At 48.9% G+C, this 26,415-nt stretch overlaps 2 protein-coding genes and 1 pseudogene across 20 annotated transcripts in view; 2 read left to right on the forward strand and 1 right to left on the reverse strand.

Moving 5' to 3' along the window:
* Positions 1 to 16,325, forward strand: part of Med15 (mediator complex subunit 15) — a 72,265-nt gene extending 55,940 nt beyond the window's left edge. For 7 of the 16 annotated variants that reach the window (XM_005334509.5, XM_078038792.1, XM_040289228.2 and 4 more), the window contains 10 exons: positions 3,826 to 3,945; positions 11,561 to 11,688; positions 11,785 to 11,912; positions 12,081 to 12,215; positions 12,297 to 12,360; positions 13,259 to 13,325; positions 13,770 to 13,930; positions 14,019 to 14,185; positions 14,562 to 14,660; positions 15,269 to 16,325. In XM_005334509.5, coding sequence (XP_005334566.1) covers positions 3,826 to 3,945; positions 11,561 to 11,688; positions 11,785 to 11,912; positions 12,081 to 12,215; positions 12,297 to 12,360; positions 13,259 to 13,325; positions 13,770 to 13,930; positions 14,019 to 14,185; positions 14,562 to 14,660; positions 15,269 to 15,405 — 1,206 coding nt within the window. In that variant the 3' untranslated portion in view covers positions 15,406 to 16,325. Of the gene's footprint in view, positions 1 to 3,825; positions 3,946 to 11,560; positions 11,689 to 11,784; positions 11,913 to 12,080; positions 12,216 to 12,296; positions 12,361 to 13,258; positions 13,326 to 13,769; positions 13,931 to 14,018; positions 14,186 to 14,518; positions 14,665 to 15,268 lie in introns of all 16 variants that reach the window. The other 9 variants (XM_005334511.5, XM_078038793.1, XM_078038788.1 and 6 more) reach the window with 5 other exon arrangements.
* A 650-nt stretch (positions 16,326 to 16,975) lies between these two features.
* On the reverse strand, positions 16,976 to 23,303 carry Ccdc74b (coiled-coil domain containing 74B). Of its 4 annotated transcripts, XM_078038802.1 has the most exons (8): positions 23,012 to 23,303; positions 22,196 to 22,325; positions 21,232 to 21,276; positions 20,109 to 20,168; positions 19,047 to 19,206; positions 17,644 to 17,991; positions 17,514 to 17,570; positions 16,976 to 17,357 (listed from the first exon to the last, which is right to left on the reverse strand). In XM_078038802.1, the coding sequence occupies exons 3-8, from the start codon at positions 21,254 to 21,256 to the stop codon at positions 17,219 to 17,221; spliced, it is 789 nt and encodes a 262-aa protein (XP_077894928.1). In that variant the 5' UTR covers positions 21,257 to 21,276; positions 22,196 to 22,325; positions 23,012 to 23,303; the 3' UTR covers positions 16,976 to 17,218. The 4 variants fall into 4 exon arrangements, with proteins under 4 accessions (XP_077894928.1, XP_077894925.1, XP_077894926.1 ...); XM_078038799.1 differs by having other exon boundaries at positions 22,196 to 23,303; XM_078038800.1 differs by lacking the exon at positions 21,232 to 21,276 and having other exon boundaries at positions 22,196 to 23,303.
* Positions 23,304 to 23,607: 304 nt separating this feature from the next.
* LOC120891231 (tRNA-queuosine alpha-mannosyltransferase-like) lies at positions 23,608 to 26,023 on the forward strand (annotated as a pseudogene).
* The last annotated feature ends 392 nt before the right edge of the window (positions 26,024 to 26,415 follow it).

Consider the following 26,415-nt stretch of genomic DNA (forward strand, 5'->3'; position numbering starts at 1 on the left):
CTTCTGTCTCTTTCTATCCTTAGGTATTGTCTTATTATTGGATCTTTAGGTAATTTCCAATTTTTTGCTATTACCAAGTGATGCATGGCTGAGTTCTAGATGGTTTCCTGCAGCTTTTCAAAAGTGAGTCAGTCTCTTTGAGAGCCCTTGAATCTTATCAGCCAGTTGTCTAACTAGGAGCTCAAAGATGCAAACTGGAACTCCCTGGTATAGTCTCACAAATTTGACATCAGGATACAGTGACCAACAAAGTTTTGCAAATTTATATGTGTGAGCTGCCTCAAGCTATAGAACACACTGCCAGTTCCATGAAAGTGATAACAGGATGGGGGGGCCTTATGAATCCATTTTCCATGCCTCATCCTTTAAATTTGCTCTGAAAGCTTCAGAGAGGCCCCCTGTGGAGCCTGCACTCATTCTAGGTTAATGAGTATGATGATGGGTGGTCAGACTCTCCACTTGGGATGGATGTTCTAGGAGAATTGGGTTGGCCCTGTGCTATGTTCTCCTGGCTCTTTGGATCTCTCTTATCTGATATTCTTGTAGGTGGGAGAGATGATGTCACCCTCAGGGGAATTTATTAGACACAATAGACTTCTCTTTCTTTCCTGTAAAATGATGACAGAATGTGATTCTACTTTCACATAATCCCTAAGCTTTTATCCTTTATTTTATTTTGGTACTGGGGATTGAACCCAGGGCACTTAACCACTGAGCCATATCCCCAGCCCTTTTTTTTAATGTTTTTTATTTAGAGACAGCGTCTCGTTGAGTTGCTAAGTACCTTGTTGCTAAGTGCCTATTGTTAATCTGCTGAGGCTGCCTTTGAACTCATAATCCTCCTGCCTCAGCCTCCTGAATTGCTGGGAGTACAGGCCTGCACCACCATTCCTGACTTTTTTTTATTTTTTAGTTTTCAATGGATCTTTACCTTATTTATATGTGGTGCCTCACACATGATAGGCAAGTGCTCTCCCACTGAGCACCACCCCAGCCCCCTGGCTAAGCTTTTATCTTTTAACCTTCCATTTTAGTACATGAAATTTAGCTACCTTATTGACTTGGGAGGCTGAAGCAGGAGAATCTTAAGTATGAGGTTAGCCCTGGCAACTTAGCAAGACCCTGTCTCAAAATTAAAAAACGAAACAAAATAGGTATAATTTACAGGTTACAAAGAATTGTCATCACCATAGCACAGTGGTATATGACTGTAATCCAGTGATTTGTGAGGTTAAGGTGGGAAGATCTCAAGTTCAAGGCCAGTGTGGGCAACTTAGACCCTGTCTTGAAATAAAAAGAGGGGCTGGGATTGTGGCTCAGCAGTAGAGCCCTCGCCTAGCGCAGGCAGGACATGGGTTCGATCCTCAGCACCACTTAAAAATAAAGGCATTGTGTTGAAAATAAATAAATAAATAAATAAAAAGAGCTGGGGATGTAGCTCGATGGCAGAATGCTTCTGGGTTTAATCCCAGTATCCCCGCCCAACCCCCCCACACACACACACAAAAAAAAAAAAAAGGGAAGAAGGAAATTGTCATCAATAATAGACATTTGTTATGGATGTGCATTAAAGTAGCTGATTTAACAGCCACTCTTCCTTGACCAGCCCCAGAGGACTCTATCACACACATACACACCAATCACCACATAGTGAATCCGCTAGAGCTGTAGCAGGGATTCCTGGAATTCCTTGAAATTCCTTTTTGGGCAGCTATGTGTTGAGAAGTAATTGAAGTGTTATCACTTGATATGAGTCATTGGTTAGTGACTGGCTCATCTCATCCAGTGAACATTACTGGCATGTTTTCACTGGAATTTCTGGTTAAAAGAAAACCAATCAGCAGCAAAGTAGACTTGAGCTTTTCATTCATTTTTTTTCTTTTGGTAGGAGAGATTGAACTCAGGGTCGCTTAATCACTGAGCCACATCTGCATCCCCTCCCCCCCCTTTTTTTTTTTTTTGAAACAGGGCATTTGGTAAGTTGCTGAGGCTGGTTTTGAATTTGTAATCCTCCTGCCTCAGTCTCCCAAGGCACTGGGTTTCTAGGCCTGCACTACCATGGTTGGCCCTCTTATCTCCCCCCCCCCCCCCCATGAAAAGAATGTACCTCTCAAACCATCTGACTTCCTACCGGACCAGTACCTCTCAAACCATCTGACTTCCTACCGGACCTTTCTCTTTTCTGGAGGGAGCACTGTAGCCAGGATTCTCTTGACTGCAGTGGCTAGTTGTGAATGGATGCTATCACCCCTACCTGCCATTCTCCAGTTCTCACGAGAGCCAAGGAGAGTACCTACCTCGGGAAAGGCAGCGGACCCTCACAGACCCCAACATGTTTGTGTCTGACAGTGGCCTATGAGTGGCAGACTCTTTGAGACCTGGCCCATGTTTTGATAGACTATCAGAATCATTTCCTTAGCCTCTAGTAAGATGATTCTTTTTTTTTTTTTTTAATTTGACTGCAGACATGGATGAGGACTGTATTGTTCCTAAGATTGTAAGGTTCTAGTTGGCATCTGCTGCTCCTGCATTGTACCCCATGTGTGTGAGCATGGGCCCGTCATGTGATGCTAGAGGTGTTCCTGCAGCCTGTGTCCTGCTTTGGAGCCCTGTCTTTGACAACCTTGCTGTGTGGACTGAGTGCCCTGTAGCACTGTCTTGATCTAGTGGTCTAGCTCACAACCTCCTAGAATTTGATGGGAGTTGGTTAGTTGGTTAGTTTTTTGTTTTTGAAATGAGGTCTCATTGTGTTATCAAGCTGGTCTCAAGCTCCTGGGTTGAAGTGATCCTCCACCTCAATGGTTTTTGTTTTGTTTTGTTTTGTTTTTGTTCTCCCTATAGGTCAGTCCTGCATTCTTTCTGAACCTGGGTTGTTTTGTTCTAGTTTGTGTTCTGTGACAGTTCTGAGCATGGCAGGCCCAGAACCACAACAATGCTCAGCCTACTTTTTTGCCTTTATAGTTCATGAAGTATAAATTGACAAGGAAAGGTTCAGCTGGTTGGGGCTGGAGTTCTAGCCTCTGAGAGGATCTTTGGCATTTAAGAACATCCCTAACAGGCATCTCTGTGGAAGTGCATCCGTCCATCATTTAAAGGGAGGAAGCCCACCAGGGAGGACCAAGGCTCTCCTGCCCACCTTCTCCCGTGATTTGTTTTTGTTTTTTGTTTTGTTGGTACTAGGAATTGAATCCAAGGATACTGTACCACCAAGCTACATCCCCAGCCCTTTTTTTTTTTTTTTTTAATATTTTGAGGGTCTCGTCAAGTTTCTTAGAGCCTCACTAAGTTGCTGAGCTGGTTTTGAACTTGCAATCCTCCTGCCTCAACCTTCCAAATTGCTGGAATTACAGGCAGGTGCCACCATGCCTGGCTCCACCCATTTTTAATTAATGAGAGAGAACCAATTCCTCCATGGAAAGCAGGACCAGCAACCCCAGAGAGACCTGGAGAAGAGGAAGTGGTTTGAGCTTGAGTTCTAAGACATGCATTTCTGAGCAGGCTTATCTGAGCTTGTCTTCTGTTTCAGTGATCCTCAACTTCTCTCAAGTCTATCCTAAGGTTGTGGTTTCCCAGACCATTGTCTTGCCTTGGCCCTTGAGGTCTGACTCTGACATTTTGTGGGCCAACTTCTAGATCCCTGATTCCTAGCCAGGCCTGAAGATGCTGTGAGCTTGAACTCTTCCTCCTCTCAGGTTGCTCCAAGCTGCCCCAAGGGTACCTCACTCTGACGGTCCTTCTTGCAGAGATTGCACACACCCTTTCCACCTGCCATGCACTGCGATTCTTGTTGCAATCACCTTGTCTGTTGTCCCTCTGTCCTCAAAGATGATTGCTGAAGCCTTGGCCCAAGGCGGGATGCACGTAAGAGCCCGGTTCCCACCCGCTTCTGCCATGTCTGCCGTCCAGTCGAGCTCCATCCCTTTGGGCGGACAGCCCACAGCACAGGTATTTAAGGACTGGGCCACGTATAGGGCTCGGCCGGGAGCTCGGGGTTCCTCTGAGCGCCTTTGTAAAGCGCACCTGTCATCCTTGGTGACTTTCTGCATGGTGGCTTTCAGAGTGCCAAATCAGGTGTCATTGGTTTTTTGTTTGTTTGTTTGTTTGTTTAAATGAGGCCAAGCCCAGCAGTATTTCTCAAGGGGATATAAATAAATATCTGCTCCCCCCCTCTAGTTTAAGATAATCATGCTGCTATCATTTTCACGGTAAAATAAAATAGAAGCCAAGCAAATAGTTGTGCTTTCTAGGACTGTGCAATCTCAACACTGTGGCCACTAACCATGTGTGGTAATTTACATTTAAATCAACATTAAATAAAACTAAAATTGTAGTTACTCAGTTGTACCAGTTATATTTTGAGCACCCAGTAATCCTGCGGGGAAGCTCACTGTACAGCACAGATCATAGAAGATGGCCACCATGAACAAAAGTTGTGTTAGAGCTGGGTATGGTGATGCACACCTATAATCCCAGCAGCTCAGGAGGCTGAGGCAGGAGGATCGTAAGTTTGAGGCCAGCCTCATCAATTTAGTAAGACCCTGTCTTAGAATCAAAGAGTAAAAAGAGCTGGGGATGTAGCTCAGTGGTAAAGTGTCCAGTCTGTCTTGTCTCCTCCACCCAAAATATGTTGTACTGGACCAAGTTGTTCTAGATTTCACAGAATGGAGAATTTACTATACACACACTTTCCTAGGTAGATATAGACTTGTATATGTGTTATACTTTTCAGGGAAATGAATTCCTGGTTTTTCATTCTCAAGTAAAATTTAAAATCATCCCATGGTATATTTATTTGTTAAACAGACAGCGCATGTCCTGTGTGCTAAGCAATGTTCTGAGATTCTGAAAATAAAATGGTGCTCAAGTTCTCTCATCACATGGGCTTTTCATTTTATGTGTGTTTTTGTGAAAAATCTCAGATTTGCCAGGAGACCTTTAAAATTCCTTTTCCATTACAGGGAAATGCATCTGTAATCCTAGCCCTATTGTTCCCTGAGGGCCAGCATGTAGGCACTGTTCTCACAGTGTAGTCACAACCAAGCCAGTAAGGTGGTGCCTGTATGGCCTCCTTCATAGAAGGAAGTCTAGGGCTCTGGCTTAGTACCCATTGGCTTCACAGAGTCAGGTGGGGATAACTTCAGCAACAGCATATAGGACTGACTTTATAAAAACGAGAGTCCCTAACATTTTGAGGGTGTGATACATGCTAGGTGTTGGGCTAGGTTCTTTGTGTCTGTAGTTCTGTGTTTCTCAGTGCTCCAGGACACAGTTTAAGCATTTAGCCCCTTTTAAGAAATAAGAAAGGCCAGGTATGGTGGCTCAGGAGGTTGAAACAGGAGAGTAGCAGGTTTGAGACCAGTCTCAGCAATTTAGCAAGGTCTCTAAGCAATTTAGTGAGACTCTTTCTCAAAATACAAAGCAGGGGTGGCGCTGAGGATGTAGATCTGTTGTAAATTGCCCCTGGGTTAAATCCCCAGTAATCCCCCAGAAAAAGAAAAGAAATGAGAAGGGGGTCTGGGGATGTGGCTCAAGTGGTAGCGCGCTCACCTGGCATGCGTGCGGCCTGGGTTCGATCCTCAGCACCATATACAAAAAAAGATGTTATATCTGCCAAAAACTAAAAAATAAATATTAAAATTTTAAAAAAAGAAAGAAAGAAATGAGAAGGGCCCCAGGAGCTGACATGTTGAGGATCAGGGGTTCAAATGAAATTCTCACACCTCAGCTTCTCAGTAGGATTCTTCTAGAAACCCCTCAACTTTGATCTTACTGCTGGGCTGCCAATCTTATCCCTCTTCCCAGTTGGAGCCATGCTCCTGGATGGGCTCTACCATGCCTGCAGTGATGGGTTCTGTCCTGGGCCTTTTATTGCTCTCACACTGCTGCGTAGTGGCCACTGCCCACACAGCCAGCTGCTGGAGTTTCTACCTGGACTTCTCACAGACACCCCCCACTTCACAGCCTTCCATGCTCCCTTCTACATAAACCTTGTCCCCTGAGTTGTGTCAACTAAATAAATCTTACTGCCTATAGTCCTTCCCAAACCCAAAGGCAGGGAAGCTAGGTAGAAAAGAGGAAAGAGAAAAAGTAAGATAAAGCCAAAATAAAGTTTATGCACAGAGAATTTTGGTTCATCCTCATGTGGCTTCAGTGATAGAGTCATCACCAGAAGATGCCTGCTAACTCCACAGAGATGTATTTGCCATGTTTCCCCAGTGCAGGATGGTGGGTGTACATCTGAAGCTTTGGGGTGGTGTATTGAGGACAAATGCAGTATCATTTAGAAAATACTTCTGTCTCCACAGAGGATTTTTGGCAACAAGGAACTTGGGCAAAGTTCTGGTTTTGTTTTTTAATCCAGGCTCACTCTTGCTTGCCCATAGAGAAAAAGGTGGCCCTAAAAATACTTACAGAAGGAAAAGTTGATGAAGAGAACCCCAGTGTGGAAACCACCCCACTGCCCACACAGTGCTCTATGTAATCATGACCCTTCCCTCAAGTAACTTTCCTCCTTCTGTCTCCACACAGTCCCATAACATTAGGCTTGTCTGGGGCTTCAGAGCCTGTCTCCCCTCTGCAACTCCTGCACATCTGGCTATGGTTAGCTCCTGTTCAAAGGATCCCTGAATTGTGTGAAGCACCTGGGCCCTACACACTGGGCATTCGTCTGCCACCCTGGCTAGCTCCAGAAACATGCCAGACTTTTTTTTTAATAATTATTTTTTAGTTGTAGTTGGACACAATACCTTTAATTTATTTATTCATTTGTATGTGGTGCCGAGGATCGAGCCCAGGGCCTCACATGTGCTAGGCGAGTGCTCTGCCATTGAGCCACAACCCCAGCCCATGGCAGTCTTTTTTGATGTGTATTTCTAATCCAAACCCTCTCAAGAAAAGAAAGCTTATCCCAGGAATGTATCCTTAAAATCTAGCCAAGGGCTGGGCATGTAGCTCAGTGGTAGAGCACTTACCTAACATACCCAAGGCCCAGGGTTCTGTTCTTGGCACGAGTGGGGATGGGGTGGTGAACTAGCCAGGAGCTGCCTGGTTGCTCATCTGGCCAGTGGGCTGGACTGGAATTTACACCTACTTGTGCTTTCCAGTGTCTCCTAACACTGGATGTCTTCCGGGCACATCCTTTTTCTGCTGTCCTCCCCTAGCAACCTGAACTCATTCTTCAGCAGGACATAATTCAGCATCCACCATGTCTTATTTTTTCCTTGTGGCAACACATTGGGACCAAGAAGCTAGTGGAAGTGTAAGCATTCTGTTACTCTTGTTACTCGTGTGTGTGTGTGTGTGTGTGTGTAGGGGGCTGCTGGGGATGAACCTAGGGCCTTGAATATTTTGGGCAAGCACTCTGCCACTGAGCAACATTTCCAGCCTCTTCTTTTTTGTGGGGGTAGGTGGGTACCAGAGATTGAACTCAGGGGTACTTGACCACTGAACCACATCCCCAACTCTATTTTGTATTTTATTTAGATGCAGGGTCTCACTGAGTTGCTTAGCACTCACAGTTGCTGAGGCTGGCTTTGAACTCACAGTCCTCCTGTCTCAGCCTCCTCAGCCCCTGGGATTGCAGGTGTGCACCACCACGCCCGGCTGTTGCCTTTTCCTAAGAACCCCACTGACACTAATGGAGATAGAGATCCCCAGAAGAGATGTGTCGAGAAAAAGCAACAGAACACCTACATTTCCTCTTGTTATTCCTTAGTTCCATGGCTGTATCTTTGTGTTACTGTAGGAATGCTTCATGGACTCTGACAAACATGACAGCATGTCTGATATGTTCCAGACATATCAGACACAGTGCCTTAGCCCAAGAGTTCAGCTGGGTAACACAGAACTTCTGTCCTAGTACTCCCTTGGAAGGCATAAGGAGGTAGTACCACAATATGACCATGCTCCTCTATATTTCTAGATGGTGATTTCAGGGGACACACTTAAGTGCTGGGCTAGGAGCAATGGGCAGTTCTGGGGTGTTGAACAGGTACTGGTGGTCTAGAGAAAGCTAGGTACCAGTCTGTCCTGAGATTCTTTGTGGAATGAAGCTGTCTAGATCAGCCTTTCTGTTCTACCTCTGGGCCATTGCCCCTTTCCCATTCTGTCCTCCCAGTTCTTTTCCCTTACTCTTCATCCATCTTGCCTGGCCACCCTGTGTAGCCCCACAGCTTCTGTCTAAGCTATTGTGCTTTCCCAGGAAAGCAGATTTTGCCATTAATGCTAAGACACATTTACCGTGCCTGTGCTTCCCCTGCAACACACTAGCTGTGTGACCATGAGCATGTCACCTCTCTCTGAGCTCTTATGTTGTCACCTGTGACATGCAGGTAACAAGTAGTGTGCAGGGTGTGTGAGATATGTGTCATTCTCATCCTGTGGTTCTTGCTGGTGGCTTGACAGACCCATATCCATGCCAGTGGCCGACTATTACCTGAGAGCATAGAAGGCAATTTCTTTTTTCCCCCAAGTGCTCCCTCCCTGACTAGAGAGCAGCACTGGCAGCTCCCTCTCTACTCCCTGTGGGCTGGGTTTCTTTCCTGTCCCACTGGCTGCCTTAGAATGGCCAATTCTGTCTTAAGATGGGTTTGAGGTACTAGGCTCTTCCTTGTACCATGTGTGTCTAAGGTAACTTGGGACTTGGACCACCCAGCACTGCCAAACTGAAGGGCCCAGGTTTCCTGTTCTTGGAAGTGAAAGATTGTCTGTGGTTTGTTTTCCTTTTCTTACTGGAAATTTCTCCCCACCTCCAGCCCTCTGGGGTCTGCTAGCTGTCCTGTCCTGGGACAACTGAAACGCTGAGATGGGCCCATTTGCTGTGTGTGCCTGGGGGCTCTTCGGGGACCAAAGTAGAAGTGTTGGGGCTTTTTCTGGGTGGCCCAGCCCCAGTGAGGTGCTAATGGGATTCAGGGTGTCAGACAGTTGTATGGGTGGGTCTGGAGGAGCCTCATACATGAGCAGACCTGTGTGCCAGCGTGGATCCTGGAGAAAGTTTAGGCAGAAGCTTCTAGATTATGTTAGGGTGACTAGAAAAACCTGGTGCTGGGGACCCAGGCTTACCTGGACAGAGGAGAAAGGCCCTTTGGTTCCCTGGGGCATGATTCCTGGCCTGGACTTGGATGTCCTACCTCCACTGGATGCTTTCTGAGCCATCCACCCTTCACCTTGTCTTAAACATGCTGTCTCATGCCAGACACAACTACTTGGAACCCCATCCTCTCATTAAAAACAGAGGGTGTCAGCTACATGTGCTGTGCCCCCAGGGACTGAGAGCTGAGGTAGAACATGGTTGTGAGACAGTCTTCCTGCTGTAGCATCCATACCCAGCCATGATGCCCTATGGGTATCTTGCTACTATTTGCCAGAGAGGCAGCAAACTTTTAGGCTGCAAACAAGGTCTGACCATCTCCTATAAGGGACATCTGTTTGAGCAGGGGCTGAATGCAGATGGAGCAGCAGGTGGGGACTCATGCTAGGGAAAGACCAGGGATGGCAGGGCCTCCTGGGGATACATGAGGGACAGGGATAGGGAGGAACTCACTATAGGTAGGATCCTGCCTGACAGGGCTTTGATGGGCATGGGGCCTCAGGACCTTTGCTCTCTGCTCCTTGGCACTGTCTGTAGTTCTTTGCATGGAACTTCTGGTCCTACATTTTGTTAGCATCTGGGTTGCTTCTGAAACATGTTTTCCAATGTGTGGAACATACCACCTGACCTGGTTTCCCAGGATTTACAGTGTAGCCAGCACCATGATTGTATTGGACCTACATAGGAGAAGCCTGCTGCATTTAATTCAGCATTTTACAGATGAAACATGTTTCACATTAGCGTGAATACACTTGGAGGAGTAACTGGGCCCACCAACTAGAGGTCCAAGCTCCCTTGCTCTTGCCCTTTCATTCCCTAGCCAGGGGTGTCTTAGTCACAAAGTGATGAAAACAGTTCATTCTATTATTGTCCCCTGGGCCCATGGTTTTGGTTTAGAGCCTCTGACCCAATCATGTGGGGAGCACCATGATATGGTGCCTTGTGCACCCTGACACCCCATTGCATATAGTGCCAGGGGCAGTCTCCACCTAGCACCCAGGGCAGTGCTGCCTGGCACAGTCAATGGAAACAGGTGGGGAAGCCAGTGAGCAAAAGGGAGGTGACATTTCATTCCATGACCTTGATCCATGTGGTACTGAGCAGACTACCTCCAGCTCCCTTGCCCTCCTCTGCTTGACTGATAGGTGGGTGGGGACAAGGGCAGGCATCATCTTCCTGGTGGGATCTGAGTCTGTTCCCAATTTGAGGAGCTGAGAACCCACTCAGAGTAGTCCTTACCCAGTACTCCTGGCACTGTGGCAGAAGAGTACATGGGAGGGAAGTGTTGGACGCCCCAGTTGGGCATCAGTATCCTCAGAGTGCCCTGGGAGGGCACTTGAGCTGGTCTGCAAAACTGGATGGTCCAGGAGTCAAGTGAGGCTAGGAGAGGTGCTCAGTGTACCTCATTGACTAGGATGTGGGAGATGCCACCTCAGGCCCCTGGGAACCTCTGAAGTAAGCAGGGCCTTCAGGGTGGTCACATTATGGCAAGGGGCTGGCATGCAACTGTTCTTATCTAGACTGCCATCTTACACTTCTCCTTTGGAAGGTATGGGTACCTACATCTTTTCCCTGATGCCTGGCTACTACAGTTTCAATCCCTTGGAGTTCACAGGTAAAAAAGATGGTGTCCCTTGTGCTGATAGTGGTACAGATGACTGCGTTTGGATTGTTCCCAACACAGACTAGGGAGCAGGAACAGCCCTGCTCTGTGGACAGGGACAGCCTCTAAGGACTCAGGTGCATACACTTGCATGACAGAGCCAAGCTCTGAGCCCAGGCAGCTCTGATGCTAAGTCACCTGTCCCAGTGGACTCTACTAGTCCAGTTGAGGGACCAGGGTCACTGGTAAGACTGATGCAGGTGCTTCCTGTGGATATGCACATGGCTCTTCCAACCACCTTGTTCTAATTAAGTAGGTCCAGGTGGGACAGTGTAAGACATGATCTCCCTGCTGCCCCCTACTGGTCAAGTAGGGAGTTGCCATCTGCATGTATCAGGACAGGAGATTCAGATGGCTGGCCTTATTCTCAGTGCAGTCAGCAGACAGTTTGTGGAAGACTTTCCCACAGCAGAGCAATGTCCTTACTGACCCATAGAGGGCAGCATCCCAGGCAAGACAGGGTATGGCAAGGGACACATGAGGCCATCACCTTCTATTCACACCCCCCATGCCTGAGAACCCAGGAGCAAAAAGCTATGGTCTGTTGCAACCCAGAAACCCAGAGTCCTCATGGCCTTTCAACCAAAGAGCTGGGGCTGCCCATCTAGCCTTCCCACCAGCTTTGGTCACTGTGTACTATGTGCCCAGGGATGGGGTTTTTGCTAAGTGAATCTAAGTGGCATCTGGAAGAAGACAAGGATATAGGGTGAGGCTATGAGGGAGGTGAAGCCTGTGGGGGCAGTGGGCAGATAGCATGGAGGCAGGCAGGAGTGTTTGACAGTGAGCCAGCTGAGCCCCTCCTCTTCCAGGTCAGCCAGAGCAGCCTCACTATGCTGTCCTCACCATCGCCGGGCCAGCAGGTGCAGACCCCACAGTCGATGCCTCCCCCTCCCCAACCATCTCCACAGCCCGGCTCACAGCCCAATTCCAATGTCAGGTAGGCCTGGCCAAGAATGGCCCTCCCCATCTGGCCCTTAGGGCAGGCCTGCCCAGTGCCCCTGGCTCAGATCAGCTTCCTTTCATTTGGCTGCAGCTCCGGCCCTGCTCCATCCCCCAGCAGCTTCCTGCCCAGCCCCTCACCACAGCCCTCCCAGAGCCCAGTGACAGCTCGCACCCCACAGAACTTCAGTGTGCCCTCCCCTGGACCTTTAAATACCCCTGGTAAGTGAGACCTGCCGCTGGGGTGGGCAGAGCCCTGGGAGGTGTCAAGAGTCACCTTCATAAGACCTTACAACTTGTAAGGAGTGCAAGAGCTCTTAGATCACTCAGAGCCTGAGCACCTCACCTAAGGATTCACTGAGAGTCAGCCTCATGAACCATGTCCCACAGTGAACCCCAGCTCCGTCATGAGCCCAGCAGGCTCCAGCCAGGCAGAGGAACAACAATACCTGGACAAGCTGAAGCAACTTTCCAAGTATATTGAGCCCCTGCGCCGGATGATCAACAAGATTGACAAGAATGAAGGTGGGGCCAGAGGCCAGGGCTGGGTACAAGGGCCCCACAGACACTCAGAGCCTACATCTTAGTGTCCTCTCTCTGTCTCAGACAGGAAAAAGGACCTGAGTAAGATGAAGAGCCTTCTGGACATTCTGACTGACCCCTCTAAGAGGTGAGCTTTGCAGAGGGTTCTGGGGCTGAATAGTGCTATACCACAGCTCGTGGAGGGCTCCCAGAGCTTGTGATGACCTGGGTTTAGCAAAGTGGTCCAGCAGGTCTTTGAGCCCTGCCAGAAGCCTCTGAGGCTCCATGTAGGTATGTATTGGGGCTTCAATCCCAGACTTCACCTCCAGCATCCAGCCTTTGCCCTACTCCACAGCCACTGCTGTGGAGCTCATGCTTCTATCCTTTGGCCACCATAGTTTGTCTCCTCAGGTCCTGGTTTACATGGCCTCACCACATCTGCTTGAGGCTAATCTTTAGCTCTGCCCAACTTTTCAGTAATCTTTAGCTAGCAGCTATGTCTCAGTCACCTTGTCTGCTGCAGGGCTAGCAGCAGCCATGTGGCTCATTGTGGAAATGAAGCTATAGGTGATGCCTATGAGAAATATGTGGGTAGCCATGGCTTGCCTTCTTCTCATCCCTTTTCCCTACCTGATGACCATGGGCTGCTATGAGCACCTGAGCTAGGACAGCACTGCAAAACTGTGCACATTATTTCTCTCCTATCTTACTGCCTCAGCTCAAGCTCTTGCTTCCTTTCTAGAAGTTTCTCTTAATTCTGCTTATCTGTGTTGAATGGTAATCACTGTTCCACAGCCCTCCAGGTCTTCTTGGGTTAATTATTCATTGGGGTTTTAGGGCCAAGGGGGACAGGGACTGGCCTAGATAAGACTGAGGCCTTAGCCTGGTTTGGGAGCAGCTGGCTACTAGCTGGGGTTTCTGTGGAGGTTTCCAATGACTAAAGCCTAGAGAGGCCAGGCAGGCAATGATTGGGATCAGCACCCAAGAGTCACTGACTCCCCAAGCCTTCTTGCACAGACACCAGCCTGCATTCTATCTCTCCTTAGGTGTCCCTTGAAGACCCTGCAGAAGTGTGAGATTGCCCTGGAAAAACTCAAGAATGACATGGCGGTGGTGAGTGGAGTCTCAGGCACCTCTAGGGAAGTCAAGGCTTACCTCACAGCATCTCAGAAGATGTATGGGAGGAGCATTCATGGTCAAGGGCAATCAGGGCTTGGGTCTAGGCCTAACCTGGGAACTCTGCCCACAAGGCTTCTTTCAGGCCCAATTGCTGTGGAGAGTGGGAACACAAAGTCACCTTCTGACCTTGGTCCCACGGGTGCATCTGCCAGCCCAGCACAAGGTGCTGCCCTTAGACAATAAAGCCTGAGCAGGGCTGCCATGGTGGGGGACTGTATCCAATTATTGGCCACCATTGGCTACACAGGGGTGGAGGTTATGGGTGAATCCTCAGGATTCTGTGATGGGTGAGGATGATGGCCTTGGGGTCTGGAAGTCCTCTTCACAATGGGTGAGGCCTCAAGCTCAAGCTGCTGACTCTGTCTGTCTTATCCCTAGCCCACGCCCCCACCACCCCCAGTGCTACCAACAAAGCAGCAGGATCTATGCCAACCACTCCTGGATGCTGTCCTGGCCAACATCCGCTCTCCCGTTTTCAACCATTCCCTGTACCGCACATTCGTTCCAGCCATGACAGCCATCCATGGCCCACCTATTACGTATGTACAACCAGGGCTGGGCCTTGTGGTGGGTTGCAGGCCAAAGGCTGCATGTAACCAGAGTGGTCACCATGGCCACCTCCTCCAGGGCCCCGGTGGTGTGTACGCGGAAGCGCAGGTTTGAGGAGGATGATCGGCAGAGCATCCCCAACGTCCTCCAAGGGGAGGTGGCCAGATTAGATCCCAAGTTCCTGGTGAACTTGGACCCTTCTCACTGCAGTAACAACGGCACCGTCCACCTGATATGCAAGCTTGGTGAGTGTCCAGGTAGGATAGGGGTGACTTGGGAGAGTGAATCCTAACCTGGAAGCCCCAGGACTCTACTGCCTATACCAGAGACCATGAAATGCTCAGCCTTCAAGACACAAGTACTTCCCTCCTCTGAGCCTGCCCCTGCACTCATCCTACCAAGCTGCCCACTCTGTCCTCACTCCTCCTTCCTGGTGGCCTAGCCTCAACCTCCCAGGCCTGAGCCCATGCACTCTTACCTCTTCCCCATACACAGTGGCTCTGCTTGCTAGAAACACTGGATTTACTGTGAGCAGGGTCCGTTCAGGAGCAGGGCTTTGAGGCCAGTGTTTGTGTCAGGTCCAGGCTTGGGCCAGGTCACAGGCAGCCTTGTGTGTTGCAGACGACAAGGACCTCCCAAGTGTGCCACCACTGGAGCTCAGTGTGCCTGCTGACTACCCTGCCCAGAGCCCACTGTGGATTGACCGGCAGTGGCAATATGGTGGGTGAACCAAGAGGAAACATTTGGGAACCCAGGAAAGGCAAGGGTCAGTTCTGGACAAACAGGGTTTCCTATGTAGCAGGATTACCTGTGTATCCCTCCTGTTTCCCCTTGCACAGGGAGGAACAGTGATCACCTGGAGGAAGAAGAGACTCTCTACCTCCTCCCCCATTGTGTCCTTTGCCCCTATCTTACAGCTCCAGGGCAGCTATGTTTAGTCAGGGAGGGGTAAACAAGCCTACTGCTCAAGGATAGACCCAGTTGATCCTGGTGGCCCCTAGAGCTCAGCAGGGCTTACATGGGCCCACCACCAGGAGCTTGGGTGCATGTGGATCTATATGGGTGAAGTGACTCCAGAGCCACTATGTTGGGTATAGGCAGTCTCCTTAGGGTGTCATAGAGGGAAAACCTGTGGGTCCAGATCCCATTGAGATTCCAGTTTTTCACTGACATTGTTGCTCTGGGAGGAGAGCCCTACTTCCAGATGAGCACAGGAGACTGATTAGGGGTTGGGGGGCTTCCCAGAGAGGTGTCCATATGGGCCAGGTTCAGACATGTCTGACTGCTTTGAGAGGGTTTGGTGTTCATGGCCTGCTGCTCTGTTGCAGATGCCAACCCCTTTCTGCAGTCAGTGCACCGGTGCATGACCTCCCGGCTGCTGCAGCTTCCTGACAAGCATTCAGTCACAGCCTTGCTCAACACCTGGGCACAGAGCATCCACCAGGCCTGCCTTTCAGCCTCCTAGCCAAGAACTGCGGGGACAGCCAGAAGCCTTGATGGGGCTGTGGACTCATGCCTCATATTGGATGTTTCTAGGTGTTGACTTCCTTAAAAAGCCTGGGATAGGTTAGCTTTCCTGCTTTTCTCTTCTGCCTTGGGACCTGCCAGACATTTCCCCATACTTGTACAGTACTGGGCCAGTTGGCTGTGGAGCTGTCTGCATGGGGAACACTTTCTAGAGAAGATTCTCCTCACACTTTCCTCCAGGGAATCAGATCCCACACTCCTTGGACTGCACTTCCTGTGATCTCTCCAGGCTCCGTGTCCACTCTGAGCAGCATGAGGGAGAACTCAGGGTCTTGTCCATGCATCTGGTTAGAATACATTTTACTCATATATAGGAGAATGTGGAGGACATAGGAAAACCTTAAAGTACAATCTCTGATCGGTTTGGATTCAGGCTGTGTCACTTGTGGCAGTTGGGTCATATCACAGGGACACTCCTGGATTAAGGGCACAGGCTCCATTTTTGAGAGAAGTTTATCCTGTGGGCAGCAGTGAGTTCCCTACCACCAGCTAGGTGGGTTCTGCTCACACTTCTTGAAGATCTTATTCAGCACTGTGAGAGAGCAGTGGCATCGGAGGAACCTGTCCCTGGTACCCGTGTGCTGCTCTTGGGTAAAGGATGCCATGTCCCTCCTGTGAGGGATGAAAAGGGACCATTTGGGCATTGTCCTGAGGACCTGGCATCATCAGAGTACCCTATTCTCTGTGCTGCCCCCAGAGTGGAGGCTCCTTGTGGGATGCAGCTGTACATTGCCTCCGTGTGTTGCCTTTCACACTGAGCACCAGCTGGCAGCCCTCTGGTGATAATAATTTCCCCTTTTTATATGTGCACTACCCTGTCATATGTGGTTCTTATAATAAATTTATCATTCCCGTGTTTCTCATGAGTTAATCACTGCATCCCCTTCTCTGTGAAGCTGGGGCCCGCTGTTCTGTTAGGGATGCTGCCAGTCTTGCAGGTGGACAGTGTCCAGTCTAGCCCAGGATGCTCCAGATCTTAGCTCCTGATACAGTACACTATTCCTCAGTCTGGTTCATGCCCAGATTCCTTGTCAAGGTCCTTCTGAGATTAATGGCCAGGAAATGGAGCACGGTGGCAGAGAGCCTGTAAGATGGCACTAGGCCCTGAACTGACCGCCACAAGGTGATATGTGCAGCTGCTATTCTGACGAGGGGAGCTATGGCATTCTGGAGGAGAAAATTCTCCCGTGACGTGGCCCATCCAAGACAGCTCAGCTGGACCAATCAGCAGTGTTGGTGTAGCAAATGACAGCATCTTGCCCCTAGCAGTGTCCAGTCTGGGCAGGAGACCCAGAATAATCATCGCTTGGAAAGGCAGCCCCTGGCCAATACAAGGGAGAGGAAAACCATCTGCCCTCCAGGGAGATGCTTCTCTTCTGGGAGAGTTACCAACTCATGGGATGAGCAAGCCCTGGCTGCCCAGGCAGGTCCCTTCCAAACCAGCAGAGAGTTACTTCAAATGGCCAGGAGAAGACAACTGATAGCCAGTAAGGAAGGAGACTTAGGACTTGGAGAAACAAGTTTTATTTTCAGTCTTCAACAGGTAGCATAATATTTATTTCATAATGTGGTTTTGTTTTAATGCAGAATAGCAAAATAATAGCTAGAAAATAAACAGTTTCTCAATTCTGAGATCAAGTACTTTATCTATCATGGGTTTCCCCAGTCTTGGAATTCATCGTGGCTTAAAAGTAGTAGAAAGCATATGAACTGCTGCAGAGAAAGCTAGCCTCCAGCTGTGGGCACTGGGCTCAGAGAACTGAGCGGTGCAGGCGCCGGCTTTGCACCACCTGCAGCCTTTTCTGCCGCTCCGCAAAATTACTCTTAAGGCTCTGTTTAAGCGCGGGCAGGATACCACGCTCTGCCGCAGGCATTGGGCTCAGAATCAAGCTGGGAATGGGGAAAGAGGCAGTCACTGTAAGCATCTTCAAGCCCTTTGGGCCCCTGGGGTAGAAGCTGGACTGACAGCTGGCAGCCCTGCCTGAGACCCAGCCCTCTTCCCTGTGGCCCAGACTGTTACCCACTCTCCTGTGCCAGGAAACTCACCATTTCTTTGAGAGGCCCTTGGTCGAGACCTTGGGGAACTGGGTGGCCTCCTGGTCCCTGGGGAAGGAAGTCAGCAGTGAGCCCCACACTAGGCCCCACTGGGCTGGGACAGTGGCACAGGGGCACTCACTTTATAGAGCCAGGCCCAGCCTCCTCAGGGGCAGCTTTTGGCCTTTGGTTCCCTTCCAGAAGGGACTTGAGATGCTGCAGCTGAAAGAGAAGAGAGGCATGGTGGGGTACAAGGTAGGGCCTGTAGAGGTGCCAGGCCATGCCCTGCCCAGGCCTCACCTCTTGTGCCTGTAGAAGGTTGGCGTTCCACAGCTGCCGGATGACTACCTCGCACTGCTGTACTGTAGTGGGCTTGCGCAGGTGTGGAGGCAGGCTCATCAAGGGAGCTGCTCCTGTCACCTGCCTGCCCTTGTGCTGGGTGACCCCCACAAAGGTGGCCCCTGAATTAGAGTTCTCCGCATCCTCGTCTCTGAAATGTCATAACAGCAGCCCAGAGGTGGCCTAAGGAATTGATCTTACCACCCTTCCCACAGCAGTGTCCATGCCAGTGTGGGCCCATGAGGGGAAAAGGGCCATCTACATATCTTATGCTGGGCCTGGCTCCTTTCTGCTGACCAAGGTTCTTTGGGAACCAGGTGGGGTTCTTTGGAACCAGCTACCTGGACCTGTCCCTTCCCCTTCAAGGTACACTAAGGATCAGGTGTTCCGGGAAGTGGGGACCAGCTAACTGAGTCCTAACCTCATGCCCAGCAGGTCTTCTCACTGCAGGCTGGTCTCTAGGGAATGTTAGGTCTGTTCAGAGAAGTGGGATCTTGTCCAACTAGCTACACTATTCCAGATCGTGTACTCTAGCATTCCAGGGAGGTCCAAGAAACAGTGGTCACCGGATCTTAATTCTGCTGTGCCTTGCTGGCCCAGTGCTTTCCAAAGGCAGGCACCCAACTCCAAGATAATCAGGTCCACTCACTGTGCTCTGTGGTGTGGATTTGTTTTTGGGGTTTTTTTTTGTGTGTGTGTTTTTGGTTTTTTTTGTTTGTTTTGTTTTTTGATACCTGAAATTAAATTCCAGGATGCTTAACCACTAAGCCACATCCCCCCAACCCTTTTTAATTTTAACTTTGAGACGGGGCCTCACTAAGTTGCTGAGGCTGCCTTGAATTTACAATCCTCCTGCCTCACTCTCCTTGGTCAATGGAATTACAGGTGTACACCACACCAGGCTTACTCACTGTGTTCTTGGTAAAAAACTAATTTGGAAATCAGATCATTTTGTTGTTTCTTTTCTCTGAGAAAGGTTTAGGAGCTGCAACTGGTCCTCTTGTGGGCCCTTGTCAGCACAGGGACCCTCCAGGACCCCCAGGGAAGAGGAAGAAGGCAGCACCCAACAGACAGCCTGGTAGCTGACTTCATGAGCCCATGGAGAAGTGGGTGAAGAAATCTGCTGTTCCCAGGGTGGGAACCTACTAAGTGCAAGCCTAGGGCCTTTGGGTTGCAGGCCTGTGCCTTGATGCAGGTGAGCCTTACTTGGCCTGCCCCTGCACCCCAGGGACTCTGTCCAGCTTGCTGCTGTGAAACAGGGCAGCACTGAATGGCTCCTCTTCCAGGTCCATCTTCTGGGGGGCATCAGCTTTCGACTCTTGCCTCTTGGAGCTGGGCTGGGGCCTTGCCTTGCTTTGAGAGTTGGCTGCAGGTCAGACCCGACAGGGCCAGTCACTGCCCAAGTCCTCTGGGATCAGCTGCTTGCACCCAAGAAGCCCCTGCCCCTGCCCCAGTTTCCTCTGTAAATGGGAGATGGAAAGAGCCTCCCTTGGAAGGTCTGATAGGAGGAATAAATTGGGGTTCTGAGGGTAAAGTCTGTGAGTCGTGCCTGCTGAACATGCCAGAACAATCAGGTGGAAGCTGGCTTCCATTTGGAGTGAAATAGAACTGGGGAAGAGCACTGGAACTCTGCATGGGTTTATTCTCTAGGCCCAAGCTCAGGTCCATTGCCCACTGGTAAGGAAGCTTGGCCTCTTGTGGCAGTCAGAATGGGAGAAGAAGCTCTCTGCTCCCCTCATTCTTCAAAAGATGTTATAAGGCAAGGGCTCTGTGGGCAGGATCATCCCACCTGCATCTTGCCTATCTGGGCATAACAGGTCAACAGGCCTTCTGCTGGACAGTCTGTGCACATCCTCCCAGGGAGACCACTGGGGGCCTTGACAGGCACCTAGGAGTCCCCTCTATCAGTGAGTCTAACTGATCACACTCCTGCCCAGGTGGAGCTGCCATGGTATCTTGCTGCCCTGCAACAATATCCCAACCCTGTCCTGTTTGGTAGCCTTCCTTCAAGGCCTCCCTCTGGGCCACAGTCTTATCGTACTCTCCTCAGTCTCCTGTGACTTCAGCTCTCAGAGTACCAGGGACTGCCCTTCTTGGCTCCCTTTAACTAACCCTTCTCCCCTGAATCCATGAGGTCTTCCCAAAGTCTGCCCAACAAAAGACCACTATGGGCTTACAGCTCCCTGGTCAGCACCCATACTGGCCACCCCAACCTTGGGCCCAGTAGGGTTCTTGCTCAGAGTACATAGGGGGTCCTGGCCCACTCACCTGACACTGTTGAATTGGAGATGGACTTGTTGGACTGAAAGCTTGATGTGGACATGCTGCCTGTAAGAGAGAACATGCAAGGTTCAACCCAACATGAGTAGCTACCACCCAAGAGCCCACGTGTCCCAACCTCCTGGCCTTCACAGGCCTCAGTCCTACATGTTTGTGGGGACTCCTCCCCAAACCTGGTGGGGATGTGTCCTGCCTGTTCTACCCAACACTTCCTTGAGGCAGCCCCATACCCAGCCAAGTTCCCAGAGGAACAGAGGCCACTGGAAAAGTTGTCTCCTGAGGGGTATTTATAAAGCAAGGAAGTTGTGACTTAAAAAATATCAAGTCCTGAGTGAGAGCATAACCTCTCCTGGTGTCTCATCAGGGCCTCCAGTCCTGCAGGGCTAGAGCTACTAACTTGGGCTACACTTTGCCCAGAACAGCTTGCTAGGGCTGCCCCAGAGGGTTGTTCCTCCACTCTATTTTCTGCGTGTCTTCAGGAAGGGAGAGCCCTGGGCACCACCTGAGATAGGATATTCCCAAATGGCACCATTTGCCAGTCAGACCACCTGATGTTCTAAAGGTAAGGAGAAGAATGAACCCAAGAACTCAATAGGGGTTCCCCTGGGCTGGACTAGGGAATAGGCAAGGAGAATGGGCCATAACAGGGACAAGAAAGTGTCTTGGACAAGTGCTGTAGGCTGAGTCTCTGCTTCTTTCCCCACTCATTCCCATGGTGTCTACAGAGATGATGGCAGGAAAGATTTCTCATAGGGAGTATACCCAGAGTCACCTCTTCCAAGGTTTAAGGGACCAGAGATAGGGCTGAGAAGCCAGAGGGTAGTGAAGCCCTAGAGGAAAGGGGCTGTTCCAGGGCCCCCACCTGATTCAGGAGCTCTGCTCAGATGAGGAAGGGGCTGCAGCCCCATATGCTCAGATCTCAGGCCTTGAGACTGAGCACCTGCTGCACTGCATAAAATTACCCAGCTGTGGGGGAAGTGGCATCTATTTAGTTCCCCTAGAACCAGTTCCCACTGAGTTAGCATGCCAGATGGACATGAGCAATCTGGGGATGGGGGCTGCAGTAGACAGAGGTAACTTCCTATCAGGCACTAAGGGGCCTCAGCCTTACCTTTCTTCTGTGGCTTCTGATTCATTATTAGCTTGTAGTGGAGATCTGGAAGCAAGCACATGTTCTCCTTGTCATTTTCAAAGCCATAGCTTCTCTGAAAGAAGAAGCTTGGCGTGGCCTGCCCTTGCCTACTCCCTCCTAGTCCCCAAGAGTCCTGGTTTGTGATCATGGCTGACTGGCTCTTGCTTGTAGTTCCTGCCAGCTTTTTCTACCAAGTCTTTGCCCTAGGCCAGAAATGCCTCTGGCTTTTCCCTGTCATCTCCCACCATGTCCCTGATGTCTGCGGGGCACACTGCCAGCCAAGGCCTTGGCTCCAGGGGTAGAGAAGTGAATCATGATAACCCAGCCCTCCAGGAGGCCCTGGACATGAATGTGCAAATGTGAGCAAGACAATAATCAAGTGATGCCCAGATATGGGGCTGGCCAGGTCAGGTGTCAGGAACCAGGGTGAGACTCAAGAAGACGTGTGGAAAGGTGCCCTAACATGACAGATGCCATTACTGAGTCCTTGTCAATCCAGATAAAGACAACACTAGAAGCAGGCCAGAGAAACTGAAGCAAGCAGGACCAGGTGATGGGCAGAGTCCCAATGGGCTTCAGGTTCTGTGTCAAGCATGGCTTAGCTGGTGAGGAGACCCCAAGGATGCAGGTAGAAAGACCCTGCCTGGGGATAACATGGACACTCCTGGAGAGGTCCAGACAGTGTCTGCCCTTGATACTTGGTTATAATTCACTGAGCTGTACACTCTCACTTGAGTATGTTCAACTTGTTTAAAAACTTTTTTGAAAATGAGATTGGCCTGACCCTGTCCATGAGTGAGGGAATACTGCTCTGTGCCCTCCCTGTATCCCAAAAGTGATCTGAAACTTATGGTGCTATGCTTCTGGCTGCAGGCCCAGGAAGGGTTTAGGGCACCAGGGGAGTCGGGCCGCGTGTTTCTCGCATCCCAGCTTCAAGACTCACCCTTATTCTCCCGCTTCAAGTGCTCGATCTCCTCATGGAGCTTGACCAGCGTCTCCGAATGCTGCTGCTGCAGGAACTGCAGGCTCTTCTCCAGGTCCAGGACCCGCTTCTGTGCCTCGCTGAGCCCGAGCTGTGTGGGATGAGGTACCTGGTACTGGAGGCCCGCGAGCGGGCGCTGGCGTGGGCGTGATGTGGCCCGGGAGCCCGGGGTCGTCGAGCTGAGGGGCCGCGCCCCAGCCGCCACCCCCACCCCGCTCATGTCTTCACTGCCACTGCCTCCGCCTTCAGCTTAGTGGCCAGGTTGACCGGGCCTGGCGCCGCGTAGCCATGGGAACAGGCACGCCCGAGGGGAGGGAGGAGGGGCGGGGCCTACAGCCACGTTCGGTCTAGATGAGTACATTTGACTTAAAAAGCATCCTCTGACTTGAACGTTGGAATCGTCTGCATTTACAGTAGGTCTTAATGCTTCATTTTTAATAGCAGTTTACTTTTTGAGCAGGAGATACAATTATAGGTTCAAAATTAACTTCCAATTACTTCCAATAATCACAGAATCTATTCATAATGAAATGTGGATAAAATAGGAAAAACAGTTGTCTGAAGGCATCAGAGAGGGGCAAAAATTAGGAAGGGAGTGAGTACTTGAAAGGAGAGCTGCTTTTGCTGTGGGGGCTCTCTAGTCATTTAGACATCAAATAGGACACCACAGGTTTATTGATTTAAAGCAGAGGATGGAGGTTCTATAGGCCATGGCATCTGAAAATTGAAGAAATTGAAAGAAAAATCTGTTGTTGTCTCTGAACTGTATGCACATACCTAGACATGACTCCAAGAAGGCCAGGAGAAAGACAAATCAGGCCCATGCTCCCTGGCTGGTCTCTCAGTTTTCCTGGGACCTGCTGCTGTCTTGAGGGGAAGCAACTGCTTGGAGTTGACTACAGATGTGTAGTGAAAGGAAGACCCAGACTAGACAGTGGAAGAAACTGGCTGACTCATCTTCACCTTGACCCACAGCTCATCTAGTCTGGACTGGATATTTAAAACCCTTATGACCGGCTGGGGTTGTGAGTCAGTAGTAGAGTGCTTGCCTCATCTGTGTGAGGCACTGGGTTCAATCCTCAGCACCACATATAAATAAATAAATAGAATAAAAATTCATCCACAACTAAAAAAAACAAACAAGCAAACCCTTTAAAAACATCACCACATTGTTGGGAGAGAGACAAGGAGGAGGAGGTACCATTGCACTAGGCCAGATTGTATGGATGCAGGGATATCAGTAAACCTGGGTTATAAGGTTATCAAGAAGACTACATGAAAGAACATATTTTCTTCTTGCTACAAAAGTTGAGTTGTAATAGAAGTTTGCATGGGCCAGCTTGGTACAGTGGCACAGGCCTGTAATCCCCGAGGCTTGGGAGGCTGAAGTAGGAGGATGCCAAGTTCAAAGCCAGCCTCAGCATCTTAGTAAGGCCCTAAACAACTTAGCAAGAATCCCTGTCTCTAAAATATAAAAATGGGCTGGGAATGTAGCTCAGTGTTTAAGTACCCCTGGGTACTATCCTTGGTACAAAAAAAAAAAAAAAAGGGAAGAGGAGGAAGAGGAATAAAGAAGAAGAAAAAGAAGTAGTAGTGGTAGTAGTAGTTGTAGTTGAAGTTTGAACAGGCCAATGAGTGTCATTGAGGCATTCTATGGACACTGCCATAAACAGCTGGTGGGCCTGCAGCTGTTTCCTGCAAAGAAGTGGCACTGGAAAGCATGGACAGCAGCTTTCTACTTCTTTCAGAATGTTCCCATCAGTGAGCACTAGAGGATCCTCTTTGCAAGACTGGTGCTTTAACCTGACAGAACTGGCCACCCTTCGGGCTGACCTTGGGAAATTGAAGATTCTGTACTCACATGAGAATTGGCATAAACCTGTCAAGAAATATTAGAAGAGGGATTTTTAATATGGTTACAACCAAATTCTTTCATGCCTGGTGGCTAATGTGGTGGTATTCAACCCTGTTTTTGGTATGGAGTCGTTTCTCCATATTTATGAAAAATATGGAAAATTGTGAAGCTGATTCCTGATCAGAGACCCAAAGATCTGAAAAGCATCATCAGACCCAAATGCCAAGTTATTTACTTTCCCATAGATTTTCTGATGTGAGCAAAAGTCATTGTCAAGCATATTTTTCAATTTTTGTATCCAGCTTTCATCCACTGGTTTATTTTTATCTTTATTTTGTTTATTTAGTTATTTTAAATGTGGGGCTGAGGATTGAACCCAGTGCTGCACATGTGCCAGGCAAGTGCTCCACATGTGCCAGGCAAGTGCTCTACATGTGCCAGGCAAGTGCTCGATCTCCTCATAGAGCTTGACCAGCGTCTCTGAATGCTGCTGGTTTATATGCATTTTCTTTTTCTTTTATTTTTCCTTCTTTTTTTTTGTACTGAGGATTGAACTCAGGGGCACTCACTCAACCACTGAGCCACATCCCCAGCCCTATTTTGATTTTTATTTAGAGACAGGGCCTCACTGAGTTGCTTAGCGCCTCACTTTTGCTTAGGCTGGTTTTGAACTTGCAATCCTCCTGTCTCAGCCTCTTGAGGTGCTGGAATTACAGGCATGTGCCACCATGCCAAGCTCTTCTTCACTATTTATTTATTTATTAGATGTAGATGGACACAACACAATGCCTTTATTTTTATGTGGTGCTGAGGATCAAACCCAGGTCCTGTTCATGCTAGGCGAGCGCTCTACCACTGAGCCACAATCCCAGCCCCATCTTCTTCATTTTTATTAATTATATTATCTTAAAGAGTTAAGACTTAAAAAACAAAAACAAAAACAAAAAACCTTCCAATCTGTAACTCTATGCTGTGGCCAAAAACCCTTTTCTCCCTTTTCTTTCACTTCTTTGTTCTGACCTCTTAAGGCAGCACAGAGACTGGCATAGACATTAAAGTCAAAACCTATTTTTATAGCTGGAATACAATTAGATCAAGCAGAAATTCCAAAGAGGGAATTTCTCTCGGACTCTGACTTTACTGTGTAAAGAAGGAAAGAAAAGAGAATGGGGAGGGCTGGGACTATAGCTCAGAGGCAGATTGCTTGCCTTGCATGTGTGAAGCACTGGGTTCGATTCTCAGCACCACATAAAAATAAAATTAAAAAAAAAAGCATGCTGTCATCTATAACAATAAATTAAAAAAAAAAGATGAGGTAATGGAAAGGGATGTCTGGGAGCTGGGGTTGTGGATCAGTGGTAGAGCGCTTACTAGCATTCACGAGGCACTGGGTTCGACCTTTAGCACTACATAAATGTAAAATAAAGATATTGTGTCCACCTAAAACTAAAAAATATATTTTTAAAAAAAGGAATACCTGTTTCTTAGAGGACATTTGCAAACTAAAGCTGAAGAGTGGCCTGGTGTTTATTTCTTCCATCCCCTACTAAAGGATTTTATAGCATGTTCACCTGAGAGGGTGGGTGGAGGAGATGATATGAGGACTTCACAGTACCTTAGCTGAGTTTTAGTTCAGATCTATCCTGTATAATTAATTACAAAGGTCCTACTCTGCTGGGAAATACTTGTTCATGACTGTGCTCCAAATAGCTTAAGTTTCAAGTCAAGTGCAGCCAGCAATTCTTTTGACCCTGCTACATTTGGATGTTGTGTTCCTCAAAGGTTCATGTGTTGGGGACTTGATCTTCAGTATGGAGATGAGAGGTGATGAACCTTGAAGAGGTGGGGCCTATTAGAAAGTCCTTAGATCATTGTGAGTGAATTCTCAAGAGTGAATTGTGATAAGCCTGACTCTCTCAGGTTTCATCTTTTGAGATTTGATCTCTCACTCCCACACATGCTTCCACCATCAACCACTGTGCTTTTGCCAGAACCTATATCACATTATTTGAACTTTCAAGCATTCAAAATTGTGAGCTAAGGCTGGGGTTGTGGTTCAGCAGTAGAGCGCTCGCCTAGCACGTGCAAGGGCCTGGGTTAGATTCTCAGTGCAGCATAAAAATAGATATTGTGTCCAACTACAACTAAAAAATAAATATTAAAAAAAACCCAAAGTTGTGAGCTAAATAAACCTTTTCTTAAAAATAAAAATTCTGGTTTTCAGAGTTAAAGGAAGCAAGCTAAAAGCGTTAAGCAAAGGCTTGTCATCTCTAGTGGAGTGGGCTGGGGGTTAGGCTCAGTGATAGTTCTGGCCCATGCACAAAGG

Source organism: Ictidomys tridecemlineatus, chromosome 2 (assembly GCF_052094955.1).
Source record: "Ictidomys tridecemlineatus isolate mIctTri1 chromosome 2, mIctTri1.hap1, whole genome shotgun sequence".
Lineage (NCBI taxonomy): Eukaryota > Metazoa > Chordata > Mammalia > Rodentia > Sciuridae > Ictidomys > Ictidomys tridecemlineatus.

Excerpts from the sequence above, each read along its gene's own strand:
- Ccdc74b (XM_078038799.1), bottom strand. The coding sequence starts at position 22,454 with ATGAGCGGGGTGGGGGTGGCGGCTGGGGCGCGGCCCCTCAGCTCGACG. Across the intron at positions 20,169-21,231 it reads TCAGAAGCCACAGAAGAAAG|GCAGCATGTCCACATCAAGC; the intron begins GTAAGGCTGAGG and ends TCTCTCTTACAG. Across the intron at positions 17,571-17,643 it reads GCTGGGCCTGGCTCTATAAA|GGACCAGGAGGCCACCCAGT; the intron begins GTGAGTGCCCCT and ends TTCCTTCCCCAG.